The sequence below is a fragment of the Python bivittatus genome, unplaced genomic scaffold (assembly GCF_059951505.1).
Source record: "Python bivittatus isolate LINGU-HERP-01145 unplaced genomic scaffold, Pbiv_v1 ctg000980_np1212, whole genome shotgun sequence".
In the NCBI taxonomy this organism is placed as follows: Eukaryota; Metazoa; Chordata; class Lepidosauria; order Squamata; family Pythonidae; genus Python; species Python bivittatus.
The window spans coordinates 40,618,090-40,637,311 of record NW_028277125.1 but is presented as its reverse complement, the minus strand read 5'-3'; the positions used below and the strand labels follow the sequence as shown (position 1 = coordinate 40,637,311).

General features: G+C 37.7%; 1 protein-coding gene across 20 annotated transcripts in view; it reads right to left on the bottom strand.

The window, feature by feature from the left end:
- Positions 1-18,772, bottom strand: part of KIF1A (kinesin family member 1A) — a 109,276-nt gene extending 90,504 nt beyond the window's left edge. For all 20 annotated transcript variants that reach the window (XM_088131996.1, XM_088131997.1, XM_088131998.1 and 17 more), the window contains exon 1: positions 18,667-18,772. In XM_088131996.1, coding sequence (XP_087988122.1) covers positions 18,667-18,772 — 106 coding nt within the window. The remainder of the gene's footprint in view (positions 1-18,666) is intronic.
- Between the last annotated feature and the right edge of the window lie 450 nt (positions 18,773-19,222).

Here is a 19,222-nt window from a genome sequence, read left to right as displayed (position 1 = left end):
AGCATACAGGAAAATAAATTGAATGCTTAGCAAGTGATTGAACATTAAGCAAGGAATAAGGGAAAAAAATGTATGACATCCCCTTAGTTATTTAATATATTTGTTAAGTCTATAAGAATATTTGTAGAATGTGAATTTATTTGACAAAGCAAATAGCATTCACTAGTGCAGCAAACATAATTTTAAAAAACAAAGACACTCCCCAAACTTTCCTCCAAAAAACATAACTTCTCTTGCTCCAAATTTTGCTCATGACCACTTTACATCATCAGCATGCCCACTGCAGCCTCCAGGTACTCCAAAATGTTAAGTGTAACTCCAGTCTAGGGGAGAGTATACTCTCAGTGCCCCCAGAATAAGGCAACAGCCAACAGTTTACAGTTGAGTACATTATTTGCATGCCTAAGGTTCCATGTTCAGTCTTTATATCCCCAATTAATATACTTGAGATAGGAGAGCTGAGAATGCTAGTTATGAATGTGTATGGGTCAGTGAAACCATCTAAGTGCAGAAGTCTAAATCAACCAATCTTCAGTTCTGATGCTGTTTCTAGCACTTTGATTTTAGAAGCAATTGTAATGAGGACTGAGAGGCATTCAAGCACTAAACATTTGTCTCCTGGTGTAACATATGCACACTTTAGAATTCTGCACACATTTCTCCTCTGATGTCAAGAATGTTACTATGGCAATCTAAGAACTGAGACTGACTTGGCAACATGGAATAATGGCAAGCTTAAAAAAAGAAGCAACTCCATAATTTTAAACACCATTTGGATGACCTTTCAGAATAAGGAGATAGTGTGAAGAATTACAATTTAAGATTTAATAGGAAGATGGTGCATAATTCAAATCAGAAATTTTTTTCATTATGTAGACTCGACTGCACCAAGGACAGGTTAATGTTCAAGGAAGAGAAAGAAATGTACACACACACACAAATACGCATACACACCCCTCCATAAGTGATACAGAGGAAAGCATGTAAGGATAGCGATGATTAAGAGCAAAAAGGGCAATGCTATTTTAATATGCAGGACATATAGAATTATGGTCAACTGGAATTATTATATACAATCTAGCAGCTAAAAATGTAAGTAGCACCATCTCTTCCACGTTCAGGTCTACATTTCCCCAATAATATCTTCAGACAGGGTTAGATAAATCTTTTCCCCCAACTTATCTTTTTCTGTGCTAACAGAAACTTGGCAGAACTAAAAGGGTTCACTTAACCATCTGTCCAGAGTATATACATAAGCATAAACAAAAATTTCTTGGTATAGAAATCAGCACAAAACTGACACTTAGAAATAAAATGGCATCTTTCATATCCTTGTCTCACATATGAACTAGATAAATACAAACAAGCTAGCAGTAACTGTGACCAGACTCTTACAACAGTTGATGTAGTCCTACTTATTCACCACTTGAGTCCTACTTATTCACCACTTGGAGTCACTTCCATACTTCTGAAAAGGTCATATTACTGATAAAAATATTGTGCATGGATATATGCTTCATGTCAGTCTGCTCCAACCTAGTTTCTCTCCTGGTACTTGCTGGGAATTGAAGGTGTCAGAAAGACACAATTTTAATTTCAAGAGATAATTTAGGAAGACAGCAGCCTTCCCAACACATCCGAAGTTCATTAGATTGGGGAAATGTCCAGTAATAAAGGATTTTCACTATTTTCCTAATTATAACTTGAAGTTATTGATGTACCTTTCACAGTTTTGCTGTGGTTTGAGGGCAAAACATGTGAGAATTCTGGAAAATGAAGCATAAAGAATAGGAATGGTTTTGCCTGAACCATGGTTTGAGACCAACATTAGGGTGAATGTGTTCATTTAACAACTTTTCACCATGGCAAACAAAGATCTCTCTCTCTCTCTCTCTCTCTCTCTCTCTCTCTCTCACACACACACACACACACACACACACACACAAGACTATTTGGCATCCCATACCACCACTGATATACATTTGGATAAATCTGAGTGGTCAGGAACAAAAGCTCTCCATCAAGGGAGGAGCCAAATGCACAAGTGAATTTAAAATGGTAGCTATTTGCTTTGTATTTGTCTTCAGTCAAGTCAGAGACTCCTAGGATACAACTCCAGAAGCAATAACAACATCTTCAAACTGACATTCAATTGTTTAAAAATCAGACAATGCCATTTGTATAATCTGGGTACAATTAATGTTTCAAGAATTGATTTTTTAAGCAAGAATGCCCAGAAAATGTATCTGATCTAGCAATTCAAAGTGATATCCAAGGTGAAAGGAGAAAATATCCCTTGTATCTTTTAAAACCCTTTTAAATCTTTAAAAACTTCTCAAAACAAACAACTACTGGGGTTGTTCACACAGAGCAATTATCCTGTTTCTGCTGCTGGAGTCATCCCTCAGTACTTGCACAATGCCACAGCCAACATGGCAGTAGGACATTGCAAAAAACCCCACAACTTTTGTTTTTGGTCACCCTTGAAGACATGAGTTTTTGTTTCTTCCCCTACTTCAGATGCAGCAGGCAAGCACTTTCCTGCACATTTGCCCAACCATGTCCTCTTCTTCCAACTCACCTTTCTCCTGCCAATTGAGAAAGTAAAGGAATTTAAACTGGCAACAAGGTCCTCAGACTGATATTCAATTGTTTAAGAATCAAATAATGTGGTTTACGTAACTTGGTACAATTAATGTTTGAAGAATTGATTATTGAATCAAGGATGCTCAGAGAATGCTACAGACCCTTGGTCTTCCCCAAAGGGTCCAAGAAGAGCATCCAGTCACAAAAGTCCTCCAATGCTGGTGCAACTCTGGTCAGAGACGGATTCTGACACTATGACTATAGTGTTTTACAATCAGCACAGGTGAAAACAATTTGGGAAAGGATCAGCTTTAAGATACATTGGGACAAGTTGGCTATCAAACAGAAAATGATGCGGCAGAGCTCAATGTCTCTAAGTATGTTCTTTAAATGATTTGCATCATGCAACAATAGCACATGAGGGAAACAAAGATACAGCAAACCAAAGACGTGTATTTGTGGCAGACAATTTCATGGAGCTGCAGTGTAAGAAAAGAATGTAGCAAAAACATAACTATCTAGAAATCCATTTGGTGGAACATTGGATCCAATGGTGACAAACTGGAAACACGATAATCAAAAATATAAATAAATGCATGAGTTTGGATACCTAGCAATCATTACCAATAACTGTTATTGCTTATACTATGGGCTACTGGGTCCAACTTAAGCTAATGTGATTATCAGTGAAGAATAATGCCTGGAACCACCCAACCAGCTAAACCAGCGTTGTTAAAGATAATATGTTAAATAAGCTTTATGGTAAACTCACATAGAGCACCATGGATGTCAGGCCTAGCCCAAGGAACTCCAAGAGACCATGTAAATTCAGTCTAGCTATGTTTATTAGCTACAACCTCTAGCAAGAATCTTCCCAGACTGAAACCCCAGCTCCCAAGTAATGCCAGCCACAACATTGTGAATTCCTCAGGGAGGTGCCAGTCACATCCTCTTGTATCTCCCACGCTCCTCAGGAGATGTAAGAAAATGTTTTTCTCCCTGAGCTTGGCCTTCATAATTCCATTCCATCACAATGGATGAGTTCATATAGTGTACTAAGCCAAAGTTTCAACATTGTTTGAATCCAGCCATTATGTATGAGATGAGATAGTAAAGTCTCAATTTAATAGATGGTTCAGAGGGAGGGAGTGTTTGGTAAATGTAAATCTGAATGTATGTCATTTGCATAATTACAAAATTAATATAAATGGTGTCATTTGCAGAAAAATCTTGACTTGACATTGCTGGAATCCAAACAAAAAATGTTTCCATTGCATCCAAAGTCCATGGATATTTATTATTTGCAAGCATTCTTATACAAAGAGTTAGAGTTTTTAAGAATATTAAGTATGTTTCTTACATTTTAAAATGAGATTAATTCAACAGAAGATTCTGCTTCAGATTTATTGGACATGAGAGAATGTTCAAAAAGGGCTTGCTATTATTTTTATTATGCTGGGAATGTAAAATAAGACACCCTTATGATAAGAATGTTGTCTACTATGGCCATGTTGTGATTTCATATCCAAGTGTTTGTAAAGACTAATGGATATTATTTCATATGGACAGGGGGTAATGATTATTTATATGCAACTTGATCTTTCTTTCTTTCTTTCTTTCTTTCTTTCTTTCTTTCTTTCTTTCTTTCTTTCTTTCTTTCTTTCTTTCCTCCCTCTCTCCCTCCCTCCCTCCCTCTCTCTCCTTCCTTCCTTCCTTCCTTCCTTCCTTCCTTCCTTCCTTCCTTCCTTCCTTCCTTCCTTCTAAAAAAACTCTTGGGTTTGCCACAGATAGCTATTTGTCATGACTCATTTTATTTTATATCTACCTGGCGTAAAATGGCCTCCCTCCCATATAGTGCAGTACTGGAGAATTAACTGTGTTTATAACAATATATTCATAAAGGCCAGAGGGAATTAACCAAATAAAACAGCCCTGTGTCCTGAATTGATGATAAGCCTTTCTGTAAAACCAACAGTTGCTAAGGAAACTGCCAGGGAGAATCAAAATGGAGAGCATGGCCACCAAAGCAAAGGTAGTGCAGGCCAAATAACAAATAAATGACCTGCAAGGCAACATAAGAAAAGCTGAGATGACTACTAAATCACAAAACACATCCCAAAGAGTGAGCTTTTGAGTTATGTTCCTCCCTGCTTTGGAAAACATATTATATTTTTTCCAAGCGGCTTTTTCATAAGTATTTGAAGTCTATGGTATAGACAGTTTCATAATATAATAATCAACTTTTTTATTTTTTTTCTTTTAAAATGTGTTGATACAATTTGTTTATCTTCCAAATTGCTTTGAAAACTTTGTTGATTAGCTGGATATAGACCTTCCAAAGTAATTTACTGAAGACCAGGAAACTGCCCAAGTAGAGACAAACAGGCAGACAGACCAAAGCCATCCAGCTACACAGCAAGCTGTACAATGATCCCAAGCTGTAAAACAGCTCAGATCCCAGGCCTTGCAAGCAAACTTGTCGAACTTCAGAACTGCATTATTGCAACCCCCACAACTCAGGGACTTTCCCCTCTTACAACAGTACAAACAGCTGCTGGGAACAGCTTTCTCTGCCATGTCGCCATGTTGATGTTGCCTTCCTCTTGAGCTCAGGCTTTAATATTTGGTACATGCAGCAGAACTGGTTGGGCTATAGAGCAAACAGTGTGGGAGGTCTTCTACCGTGCCATCCTGACAAGGAAAATTTGCTGGGATTGTGGGATTGTAAGGTAACAGCCATCGCATACGTATAACCCACGCCATTAGTTAATGCTGGTTGTAGGGCAAGGACAATAATATATCTCAAATATTGCTCACATTTGATTTTGTTTTTATTGTCACATACCAAGGGGCAACTTTGTTGCTAGCAACTGAGCTAAAACCAACATGTGTAGAGTTATCCAGTATCCTGTTCTTAAAAGTTTATGGCGCTATCAAATTGTTCCCAGATGCCCCCACACACACACACACAAAAACCTTGCTGAATATCCACATACATAAATGAGGCCTCCAGTGTCATGAACCTGTAAAGATGTTCTGTTGAAATATATTCCATTTGCTCTAATAGACAACATTTGAGTAGCTGGGAATCTGAAAGGAATGTAACCTTGTCCTAGTACTTAAAGGCTCCATGATACTGTTTTAGTAGGTTGAATGCCAGTCTCTGCACAGAGGAAGGATATGGGGGGGGGGGTGCCATTTTGAGACTCCCAAAACAGTTCTTAAGACTTCATTTTGGAAAAAAAAAATGAAATCATATGATAGAAAAGGACTCTATAGCCTTAAGTTGTCTTTGGCTGTACCAATATTTAAAAAGTGTTCTCCCTTAAGCACCAGTTTCAAGGTGTGTAAAATGTGACATGCTTTACTGCCCTTGCGGTTAGTAGTGCAGGCTCACAGGGCAAGTGGCCACTTTGGGCAGGTGAAACATGCCTCTTTCCTCTAGTCCTCAAGCACTCTCCTTCACCACCTTCTGGTTTTTCCTCACCAAGCTTCCTTTCTTCTGATACTAGGGGGTGGAGGTGGGGCAGCAGCTCCTGATGAGAATTTGGGAGCCTATAAAATTGCCCTGCTCTAATCTCATAGCAAGGCTGCCTGTGGGTTCCAAAGAGCACAGATGAACCTCACTAACAAGCAGATAGTCCCTAGTCTGCCTCTAGGACAAGGGAACAGTCCACTGTGTAACAGCCAGCATTGGCCCCTCAAGGCAGACCAGATCAGGAAACCAACTCCACAGGAAGACTAGAACTATACTTTATTGAGATAAGCTATAATAACAGAGTCTTCCAAGACTGCCCATGTGTTCCCTTCCCTCCCACTTATGCCCCAGAGAGTTGGGGAGGGGCTAGTCTGTTTGTAACACTCTCTGGACTTAACACAGGTTTCTTCTAACATAGATTTCCCTAACAGCCTCCAAGTTCTTTCTGCAAGGTCATCTCCCTGCCTCTCTACACAGAGGCTGAGATACTACGTTCAGAACTACTTGGGCTTTGCCATGGAAAAAAGCCATGGAGTACTTGGCCATGTACTCAGCTGGAGGGATGAAGGACGCCCATGGGGTCACCCATCTGTGGATGGTATGCCTCCCTTCCATCCCGGGGAATTCTCCTCCACCACCATTCTGTTTCTCTTCATCTCCATGTTCAGAAGACTTGCAAAGGTCTGCTAGACCCAACTCCCCTGCTTTATTGCAGGAGAATGCAGATCTAATGGTCTCAAAAACTATACTGTATATCCATAAATCCAGTACACACAGCAGCAGTCCCATACCTGTGCCTAACCTTATAGCAAGGTAAGATGAAAGATCTTAAATATTCAGGAATATTACTCTAATGAATGCTATGTTTAAGGTTTTTACAAATATCTTTTTAAAAAATAAACAAAAGTTTTATTTTCTCTACACTCATTTTGGGAATGAAAAGGCAAGAATCTAGCTTGTATTCTCAAAAGTTAGTAGATACAGGGAAAAGAAGGATGCAATTCAGAAATAACAATAAATGGTCAATCTGCATATTTAGAGCCCCTTACATGTTTCTCTGAATTCAGTTTATTTCATTGATTTGACAGCCAACTGAATTCTTAATTTTGCCCATATAAGCAGCAAGACTTTTAGTAAGAGATTACTCTGAGCCTTTACATCCTATGTCTATCAAATGCTTCCTTTTTCCCATAATTTGGAGGAATAATAAAATGTATCTCCATATATAGCCATAAAACAGGCACTGATATTTTTTTTAATTTTAAAACTATCAGAAAGGGATGAGATCACAATCTGCATCAGGAATGCTACATTCAGTCCTTCTGTTTCTTTGTCTGTTTTGGCAGCTGGGTTCCACCCAGCTTTGATTTTCTTTTATGGCTCTGTGCCAAAAGCAGGAGGTAAAGCACATCTCTCAGATACAGGCAGATTGCTGGAGGGGGGGGGCATTTTCTTTTAAAGCCATCATGACATTTTGTGGCACTTCATTCTATACACATGCTTTGATATTTTTTTGTTTGACCTGAATTGTTCAAAAATCTCAGTAGCATATGTGGTGCTAAACCATGTGGTTTCTTCATTTTTGGATTAGCACCATATATGAACCCAATCCCTGCCTTTAAAAGGTAATGCTAACCTCTGGCAATTACCGCATTGATTTTAAGATGCTTACAAATCTAAATCTGTGTCCTTATGATATGCCCTGGAATCTTTCCAGATATCAATCTCAGACTGACTGGTTGATTGTTCACCAGATCCTCCTTTTCTCCCTTTTTGAAAATCAGGGCAACTTTTGATCTATTCAGTCATCTGGCACTTCATCTCCCCTCCAGGATTTCTCAAACATAATGTACAAAATGTTGGCCAAACCATCAGCTAGTTCTGTTAGTACCTACGGTAGAGTTCATATGGTCTTGGAGATTTATACTCATTCAAGTGAATTATGTCTATCTCAAGCTTCAAACTTGTTCCTTCATCCAGTTCTTCATCATTTCCTGAGCTAAAGAAGACTGAACCAAATAGGAGGTTAAGTAACTCTGCTTCTTATTTACCTGTTAGGATGTTGCCATCTTCACTGAGCAGCTGATATACTGATCCATTTCTTTTCTCTTCTTTTGAATATATCTAAAGAAGCCCTTCTTCCTATCCATTGCATCCTTCACTAGCCTCAGCTCATTCTGAGCTTTAACTTCCCTAACATCTTCTCTGCAGTTCCAGGCCACCCACATGCACCTGTCCTTTTGTCTTCAATCTTCACAAAGCTTTTTGGGCAGCCACATTGGTTTCTTCTGCTGTCCTCTATTTTTTTCCTTATTGGAGTTACTTGCAATTGAACTTTTTTGTTTCAGAACTCCCATCCATCCTGAGTTTTTTTCCCACTAGCTCCCATGGAATCCTATTTATCACTGCTCTGGGTTTTAAAATTCTGATTTTCTGAATTCAGCCATTGTTTGTCTTAAAATCAAGACCCCCAGCATTATATGATCACTCCCTTCAATGTTCCTGCTACTTCTACTTCCTCAACTAATTCTTCCCTACAGATTAGTATCAGGTTAGGGGTAGCTGATCCTTTTGACCTTTCCTCCAGCCTCTGAAAGAAAGGTTAGGAATTTTCTGGAAGGGTCATATTTGGCAGAATTTGCCTACCAACAGATGTTGAGATAATTATTCATGCCTCTTTGAGATATTGAAATTTGCTTTTGAAAAGCATAATCCACATCTGTTGTTATATGAACACAGTAGACACTAACAGCAGCATTGCTTTTATTTCATTATCACAGATGTTCATTGCCAAGCACATTTACTTGAATATCTGAACAGGAATAAATACATTACTCCTCCTATTCTACTGATCCCATTTCTTTTGAACAAACTGCCAAATTGCATCTTTCAACTGCTACATTCCAGTCATGGAACTGATCCAATTAGGTCTCTGTTATATCTATTAAATCACATTTGCCTTCCTGTTCCAAAAGTTCAAGCTCGTTTTATTATCCATATTCTAAACATAAGTGTACAAAGGCCATAACTTTATGAACCAATGTTCTTTCTGATTTTTCACTGTAAAGTTTAATAGGCCCATAACAGCAACATTTTGCAGAACAATCTTATCTATGAGCTCATATGACAACATCTACCCAATCTTGGCTGATTGTGAAGAAAATTAAGCAGGATGGACTATAAAACTATAGACAAGACTGGAAAGTCTCCTTCCCACCAACCCTAACCATACCAGTCCATCCGCTTAACTAACCAGGCATACAGACTTCATAGTTATCAGCTTCTCCACTAAAGATTAAATATGTATCGTTTTAAAAAACAATTAGCACAAGCCCATTTTATGCAAATCCATTTTATGCAAATCTCTCTCCTATTTTGATTTATTTAGGGGAGACACATTTCCCTTTTTTCAGAGATGAAAAATAGCCACTTTAGGGGAAGAGAAAATAAATAAAATAACACATTTCAAGTTTCATTTTAGAAATCACATCAAAAGATAACAGCAACTGCAGCTTCTGCAGTAGTATCACATTTTTTAAGATACAAAATATTGTGATCAGAAGCTTGATACACCATGGAGACTTCTGGGGGAGATATGGCAAACTGAAGATGGCTCTGTGAAAGTGGAGCCAATGATCATGGCAAAGATCAAAGAACCAGTGAGTTGACCAGTTCCTTGGAGCCTCTCTGGATAAGAAGAAGATGGGAAATCACCCACATGTGCTCCAGACAGCTGCTGCTTGTGAGGAGATCACAGGGCAGCAGTTCTCTGCAGGTTTGAGTGCTAGGAGACAAAGAGATTGGCCATCTTGCTTGCAACTGCAGTGGAGCCTTTTAAAGGAGGCTAAGTTCGCAAACCTCACTTACTAATCATTTTTGGAAATTGCCTATTAACCATTTTAAAGCTATTAGAGACCTTTGGAACAAGAAGTTTGAAAAGTCTTCATCAGGTGAGTTTATCTTCAGCTCTAACAAAAGAACAATTAATTATAAGCTTAAGAACTTAAAGAATCTGAAATAAACAGGAAAAAGCTAAATAAGATTTTGATCTTTGAAAGTTATACATGGACTAAGAGTCCAGATAAATTTGGAATATTGAAACTTTTACAATAAGACTTGGAATTAATTATAAAGAAAAAACAGATTCTCATGGGAAATAGATCTGTTTTGGTTTTTGGAAGACATAACAGAGATGGGAAATTTCATGATTTAAAAACTGGACACTAGAGGGGACTAAAGATTTAGGTAGAGGGAAAAATGCAAGCCTATAAAATGCAAAACATTGTAACAATGAAAATACTGGACTCTTGAAGAATGGAGTCAGAAATTAGTAGCCACAATATCAATGTCAGTAATGATGTCTGCTTCCATAGATAGACTATGTCCAAAAGATGTTATTGAAGAAATGATAGAAGTAGAACAGATTTTATCTAACAAGATAGAGATGGTATCAAAAGTAGATTTACAACTGATAGGCCAAGAGAATGACTTAGAAAAGGATGTTTCACTGAATCTACTAAAGAAATTGGTTGATGTTTTAAAATTCAAAAGGGAAACACAAATAATAAACCAAGAGAGTGACCTGGACAATTTTTTCCTATTGGATTTACAAAAGAGGCTTGTTAAAGCCTTGAAGAACTCTGTGTGATGGGACAAAGAAGAAATTAAGAGAAATCAAATCTTACAACAATATTTGAATGAACTAAAAATTAGGACTGTTAAAAGTAAAAGGAAGGAATATAAAGTTGGTTTATTTGATCAAGGTTAAAACGAGATATGTTGTTACTTCTGGCAACTGTTTATGTACTTTCTGCTGACACCAGGACTGAAAAGATGATGCTTTATAGATTTGTCTATAGATAAGGGATGGGCTATGGGATGAAGAGATAATTGTAACCTTAGAGGGAGTGAAGAGTCACTAAATTTGTTTATACTTGTGATGAAGGTTGGAAGTCACTTCTTTATATATTTCTTTTCTCTTTATTCTTATTTTTTCTTTCCTCTCTTTTTTCTTGCACTTTTTATCCTTTCTATTCTCTTTTCCTTCTTTAAGTTTAGTTTGTATTAGATTTTACTACTATAATCAACATTCTTAATAAAATTATATAAAAAAGAAGAAGCAGCTTGATACACCCTCTGTATCTTCAGTGGAAAGATACAACCTGAACCCCCAAATCTGCATGGAGCCTCCAGAAATCCTCCAAATGAATTGTAATGTTAATACAATAAAATGCATGGGATTCAATCACATTAATTTATTTCATTAATTTGATCAAATCAAATGCATTTCCTTCCTTTCCTTCCTCACCCATTTTGTCCTGGCTTCATCTCATAATTTGTACCTGAGAACACATAAGTACAAGGGAGTTCTTGACCAAAAATTGCTGTATGCCTCTGACCTTGAAGGAAAACTTGTGGATCTGCATATTTACAGACTAAGGCCTTGCACAATTGTTATACGAAAAGCCAGTTACATGGAAAGACTTCTTCTTTAGTAAAAGGGAACTCCAAGTACTGCAATAGTGAGATCGAGAGCAGTCAAAGAGAAAAGCAGAGAAGCTGTTTCTGGGTAACCTGCATCACATTCTACTCAGCTGCACGCTGGCCCAGAAGACCTTGCTCTGGGAAAGAATGTTAATGTTCTCCTGGAATTAATACACAGCTCCTTTTTTCTCCCTGCATAAGCATGCAGATACTGCCCTGTTTGGCTCTTAAAAGAAAAAAAGTAACACAAAACTGGAGGAGGAAGAAAATTCAGGCTTATTTAAAGCTGATTGGAAAGGCAGAATTACATTGCTCGTCCCAAACACAAAAGCACCCCTCAAAAGAGAATGACCATTCAAGTGAATCAAAAATGTGATGCTGGGAACCAACTTTCTGTGGCAGAAGCAAGAAGTTGAGAAATAGGAATGCAGAAGTATTCATTTTTTTCCTCCTTTTTTCTGTGCCCAGCAGTATTTAATAAATTCTTTCCAGGGAAAACATAAACAGTGAGCACATTTGTTTGTTTGTTTGTTCGTTCATTCAAATTTATTAGCTGCCCAACTCCAATGGACTTTGGGCAGCATACAAAACTAGAAAATTCCGTAAAAACAGATAAAACATCAAACCAAACAGACAGACCAGACTAAAACAGTCTTATAAACAACACAAATCAGATAAACAATACAATACAGAAATACAATAACACATCAATACATCAATACATCAACCCAGGCATGAAACCAAATCCAGATTTTAAGAGCTTTCTGGAACCCTAGGAGAGAGGGCACAGTCCTTATCTCTGGGGGGATTCTGTTCCAGAGGGTGAGGGCTGCAAAAGAGAAGGCATGCTTCCTCGGTCCCATATGATAACAACATTTAATGGAGGGGACCTAGAGTCCATCCACTCTGCCAGAATGTACCAGGCAGGCAGAAATGGTTGGAGACAAGTAGTCTCTTTCATTTCCAGGCCCTATGCCATACATGGCTTTATGAGTAATAACCAGCAACTTGAATTGCCGACTGGCAACCAATGCAGTTTGTGTAGCAGTAGTGACCCATTCTTGCTCACATCATTGCATTTTGAAGCTGTAGCTTCTAAGTGGTCTTCAAGGGCAGCCCCATGTAAAGTGCATTGCAATAATCCAGTTGTGAGGTGACCAGGGCATGTGTAACTGTCTGAAGGGCTCCCTGAACAAGGAAAGGGTGCAACTGGCACACAAGATGAACCTATGCAAAGGCCCCCCTGGCTACAGCTGCCAGGAGTAGTAGCTGTGAGTCAAGAAGGACCCCAAGTTACACACCAGTCTTGAATGGGGAAGTGCATCCAAAACCAACAATGGTAAAATCCCCAATCCAGGGGGCCAAACAGCCACAGCCATTCAGTCTTGTCAGGATTGAGTCAAAGCCATCCAGACCCAAACAGCTTTCAGACACTGGGTCACTATATCAATAGCTTTACCTGTACAGCTTGGGGTTGAGATATACAGCTGGGTATCATCAGCATACTGATGATATTGAATCCCAAACTGGCGGATAACCACATCCAGTGGTTTCATGTAGATGTTAAACAGGAGAGGAGAGAGTGTAGAGCCCTGAGGCACTCCACATGTGAGGGGCCATGCAATCTCTCCCCCCTGTCAACACCAACTGGAACTGACTGCTGAGGAAGAATATGAACCACTGGAGCACAGTGCCTTCCACTCCTAACCCCCACAGCCAGTCCAAAAGGATACTGTGGTCAACAGTATTGAAAGCCGCTGAGAGATCAAGGAGGTCATCAACCAAAGGTCATCAACAATCATGACCAGCACTGTCTCATACTGTACCCTAGTCTGAAACCAGACTGAAATAGGTCCAGATAATCCATTTTCTCCAAGATCCTCTGTAGCCGTCGTCCAACCGCCATTTCCACAACTTTCCCCAAAAAGGAAAGATTAGAAACTGGCTGATAATTATCCAACAGGGAAGGGTCCAGCAATGACCTCTTGAGGAGGAGGTATACACCACATCTCAGTAGAATTTCTGGTTTCCAGAATTAGGTAACAGGGCATGTAAAACCCTACAAAACCATCATTTCAGGTTTGGCTGATATTGGTAGGTGACAATTCAGGGCCAGTAAAGAAGGGCTTAACTGAAAAAATGTCTTTTCATGAGAAAGAATTCACTCCATATGGCCTGAACTGCCTGCAATGAGAACTTAGAAATGCTCTGGATACTCAGCCCCTGATCCCTGTGCTTTCAAATAGCCTAGTTTCTGTCATGTCTGTACTGATCTGGTAACTCAGTTAACTCTAACTGTCTGATCTGTCTCACACTGATTGTATCTCAGAACATACATACCTATAATTAACTCAAACATGGTTGACTCAGTTTTCCAGGCTCATATTACACTGAATGAACTATATACTAACAACTTGAGTTAGGTTCATACAACATGCTAGATTAAAATGTGTTTGGCTATTTTTTTTTTAAATTTACGGTCCAAGACCAAGTCACAAAATTTAAAATACAGCACACCATTAATACTTACATGTGTAATAATACATACATACTGTATATAAGAGGAAGAAACCCTATAAAATTAGCAACACATTGGAGATACCAAACAGTTTCTATAAGCTAAGGCTATAGATAAAAATTTTGATACTTTCTTCAAAACACCCAGGTACTGGTCATTTGGTAAGAATACCTCAATCTCCTCTTCATGAGTGGAGTCTATTAGGCTCAAGAGAGGGTGTATTAACTCTGATCACCAATGAGAATACAGTGGGCACTAGCCATCCGAATAACTATAAATAAGAAAGCGGAGTTGAAAGCGATTTTGAAAATATTCAAGATGGAAAGTTTGAGTTAGTCACAAGAGCCTTGTTTAGTGGCAGTAGCTCTTCTTTCTGGTAGAAGCTTTGCTTTGCTCTCTATTCCCCCCCAGTTGGACTTTTAAAGAGACCTAGCCTTTCCCCTCCTCTTCTTTTTTTTTCTCTTTTCTTTTTTTCTTTCTCTTGGCAAGAACAAAGATAAAGAATCCTTTGATTTAATGAAGGTCTATACAAGGGGTTTGATAATAGACTATACGAGAAACATAATGCAGAAAAAGATTTTTAAACTATCGAGGATGACTATAAAAAACTGGAAGAAGAGCTGCAGAAATTCCCGCAAAAAAAAAAAAAGACATCAAAGCTAAAATGGACTAATTAAACATAAAACGGGATCAATGGAAAAGGAAGATATACCACAAGAAATCAGAAACACTAAACAGAACTATTTTGAGGCTTATAAACTGAGAATCGAAAAGGGTTAATCAATTGATAAATGAAGAGGGACAGACTTGTTTTCGGTAATGAGGGTGAGAAAAAGATTATACAAGATTATAATGGAAAATTGTACTAAGAGAATACTTAAGAAGAAGTAAAACAATATTGAAAGAAACTACTCCAGATGCCTAAAGAAAAAACGAGGGGAATACAACAATGATGGAACTAAAAGCAGAATGTTTGAAAGGACATTTATTATTGCTTTCTCTTATCCAATAATATAGAAAAAGGAATAAACAGCTAGATATTTTGGGATATTGAATGAAAAGGGTGAACTTAAAACTATGCAAGCATTTGAATAAGGTATAAAATTGAGATATATAGTAAAGAATTGTATTTGATTGTAAATGTTTTAAGATATTAGACTAAAATTCATACATGGTTGGACATAGTAACATATAGATTTTAAACTAGAGATATTCTTGTTGAAACATGTAGTGAAGAATGATGTATGTTTTGATAGTAGTTAGAACTGTAACTTTTAAGAATTGGAAGAATGAAAAAGTACCTATGCAGGAGGAAGTTATTGAAAATTATGGAATGTGCAGAGATGAGTTAAATTGATATTTGAAATTAGAGTAAGAAGATAAGCAATTTTATATGATACGGGATTTGTTTTATTAATGGTTGGATGAGAAAATATAGTAATGTAATGGATTAGGAAATTTTATAATAGAAATTTGATATTAATTACTATATATATATACATATATAATCGATGGATAAAAATGTATTACTAATCCTATAATGAAAGCTAAAATTTCTTGTAATAAATGATTTTATAGACTAGCTACAAATGATTAATAATTGATAATTGATAAGTATACAAGTATATTTTGAATAGATGATATGAGAATTTATATAAATGAGTGAAGATTATGAAAGGGGCACCAATGATTTGGTAACTGGTTGACACACGGTATAAAATGGAAGATTTTTTTTTTATGCCTTTGTATGTTCTTGTTTGTTTATGTATGTTTTGTGTTTGTTGTAAAGAATAAAAAATTTTATTAAAAAAAAAAAGAGAATACAGTGGGCACTTTAGAAGGATGTGTAAAACAGGCTCAATCTCTATGTTTAAGCAAATACATACTCAATCTTCATACAGAAATTTGGTGTATCAGCCAGCTGTTACCCTAGTAGGAAGAGCATCTCTACAGGCTAGGGAGAAGACACTTCTATGTGGGACATACAGAATCTTATAGAAGTAATTGGGGAATATCCAAGGTGAGAGAGCAACTTACCTGTAAGGGAGGTGGGAAAGTTTGGCTCTGTCTACCTGAATATCTAAATCCCATACCCTCTGCTTAAGTTCTACCAAGGTTTTTCTAAGCCCAAAGCAAGTAGAGCTGGTATTGACAGTCCACACTGTCTCAGATCTTGGTCTATTTGTTTTTTCAGAGTAGACTGATATATAGCATATGGATAATTTATGATTCAGTGTTTTGGTGAATAGTATATTTATTTGAATTTTTTCTTTGTTTCCTGATTATGCTTCCAGTTTTTTTTTGTTTTTTTGTTTTTCTATGCTTCCAAATCCCTACAGCAAGACAGATATACCTTCACTTTCCCTCCATCATTGTTAGGAGTTCCCAACTTGCCAATGTTGTTTATATATTCATTTTAACAATATAACATCTGCATGCATTTTAATGGTATGCACATCTACAAAAATGGAAAGGATAATAGTAAACAAACATTGTGATAACTTCCATAGCAGAAGTACACTGCTACACAAATGCTTTTGATAGTCTACCCTAGTCAGTGTAATCATATTTCTTTATAAATCTGTACATAGGGATGCCAGGCCACAATCTGGAGATTTCTGTTGTCCCTTCAAAACTGCCAGATAAGCAGCAAATGAGTCTAGAATTCCTTCCAATTGTTTATTTCCCTGTTTTCTGCCAGCCTCCACTCCTGTCTGTTATGCAATACACCTAAAAGTCCAGTCCCTACAGCAGCTGGGAGAATATAGAGGGAAAAAAGAAGGGGAGAGAAGCCACAGCTATTTGTGTATCTTGTGGATGTAACTTGGCTGTAACACCTACAGTAGATGCTCAGTCAAAAGAAACCATCATGGACATAAATATGATTTAGGAGTATACCATTACAGCAGCTGGCACTTTATGGCAGAAAAGAAAATAGCACTAAGAGTTACCTGAACATTTGTATAAAAGTGTAAAGGCAGAAGCAGAACCTCAGCAAGTGCTATGGCCCACAGTTACCTACTGAGAAACAGGGATTCAAAATAAAAAAATCAGAGAATTTTGAAAGCTAGCTATCCAGAAACTGGCCTTTAATAGGTCCCCCAAATAGCAGTCTATCTTACACAAAGCCTGGGCATTGTAAGGGTGAAAATGTGAGCGATCTGCCTCTTAGTGTCCTCTCACTCCTCCTCTCCTACTCCTAATTTTGTAAAATATAATAAAATAATTGAGCAGCCGAAATTTGGCTGTCATATATTGGCAAGGAGAAAATCCATTTTTACTAAACTAAAGTGCTTTAGTCAATACTATAGAAGTGTGGAGTTGTGACTAGGAGCAGCTTATGATGCAGCTGGCTGCTGGCAGACTAATCATGCACAGCTTTGTGTTTGCAGTGCTGGCACTCACTAGTGTTGCCTTCACCACTGCAAGGATGTACTTCTTCCTATACCCATCCTTCTCTCCCAATTATGCTCCCCAGCTGTGGTGGGTGATTCCTGTTCCACAACTGCCACTACTAAACTACAATAGGAACTTATAGTAAGTTAAGTTTATATAATGAAAGGGGGCCTTCATTAGGCCAAAACTGAAACACTGCAGAGCCATTTTTTAAGATGCCCCATTTTCAGAAAACATATCAACAGATTAATTCTAGGCATTTGTTAATACACGGCTATTCTGGGTGTAGTGCTTAATATTTGTTGCTGGGTGATACTGCAGATAGCCATACAAACAATACCGAATACTATGAAAGAAAGTGAATCTTCAGAACTGATATTCTTGTAAACAAAAGTGTCAATTCTTCTTGGAAACTCTCCAGAGTTCTTGCCTTAATTAGATGTGAGAAATAAAGTTTAGCGAAGGTTGCCCATTTGAATCAGCTTACAGACAAATGTCTTGAAGTAAACTTATAGGTTTATTTGTCCACCATTAGTGGCTAAAGCTGATGAAATCAAGAAATGTATGATAGATATCTGAATATTATTTTCCCTCATAATGCCAGATGTTGATGCTTAATCAGTAGGGGTTGGGGAAAAACTCTAAGTGAGACTGCAACATCGTGCTAGCCAAATGGAAAATGTCTTGGTCAAAGGAGAATGGTTTATTTTCAACAACTTTCCAATCATTGTACAGGAGACAGGAGTTTCTACATCTCTTTCTACAAGTCTTGCAGAGTAGACCTGATCATTCTGCTCTATTTGGGGAATAAAATTAATCAAAATTATGCCTCAGCGTTGCATAATGCTCCAAGTACAACTGTTTCCATATGAAGGCTTCAGCTTTTTATTAAGCTTTGATCCAACTTCCTGCTATTATTAGGAAATGGCATCATGGAAACAAACATACCAAAATAGTTATACATTTTCTCCCATATACCAAACATGTACTTTCCCACAGTAGAACAATGCTTGGTACAATTTTGTAAAAGACTAAATGATTCTACTACCTGTATAGTAAACTGTAAAATCTCATTGGCTGAGAGAATATGATTGCATTAGCTCTTTCACATCCTCTCTTTGATTAGTATCGATCACAAATTGAAGAAAAGAGGCTCAAATGCAATTTGAAGTAGCTAGTAGAAAATGACACAGAAGTTACTCACTTGTGGTGTTTCCTGTCATTTGTATGATGCATTTGGAATCCTTGCTCATTTCTCGGGAATTGAAAGGACGCACCCTCACTGCCACCTTTACTGAGGCTCCTGCCATCCTGGTGAGCTGCAAATGTTTATCCTCTCGCTAGGATTTTACTCCTCAAAACACCCTAGAAGGAATGAGAAAGGTGTTAAGAAAGTATCACTTGAAGCTCAACATGTCCTCAAGCATGGTGGTTTATTGTATTGTTCAGATTGCTCTCATGATTCTTACGATATTGTTCTGTCTTTCTTATTGTAGAATGGAATCTGAGCCACTCAAAGTCCTATTGGATTAGAGCAGGACACAAGTCCTATTAAGTGTGGTGGAAATCACCCCAATAAAGCCAACCACTGGAGAGAATTCCAAACAGTGATTAATTCTAAAGGATTACAACAAGTCACTGGTACTTAAAGAAATAAAGATAATTATATGAAAATATTATCCAGGCAGGTATGCACATGGGTCGGCCTACTCAGAAGGAAAATGACACTTCCACTACTTTTAAAAATGGCCACCAGATAA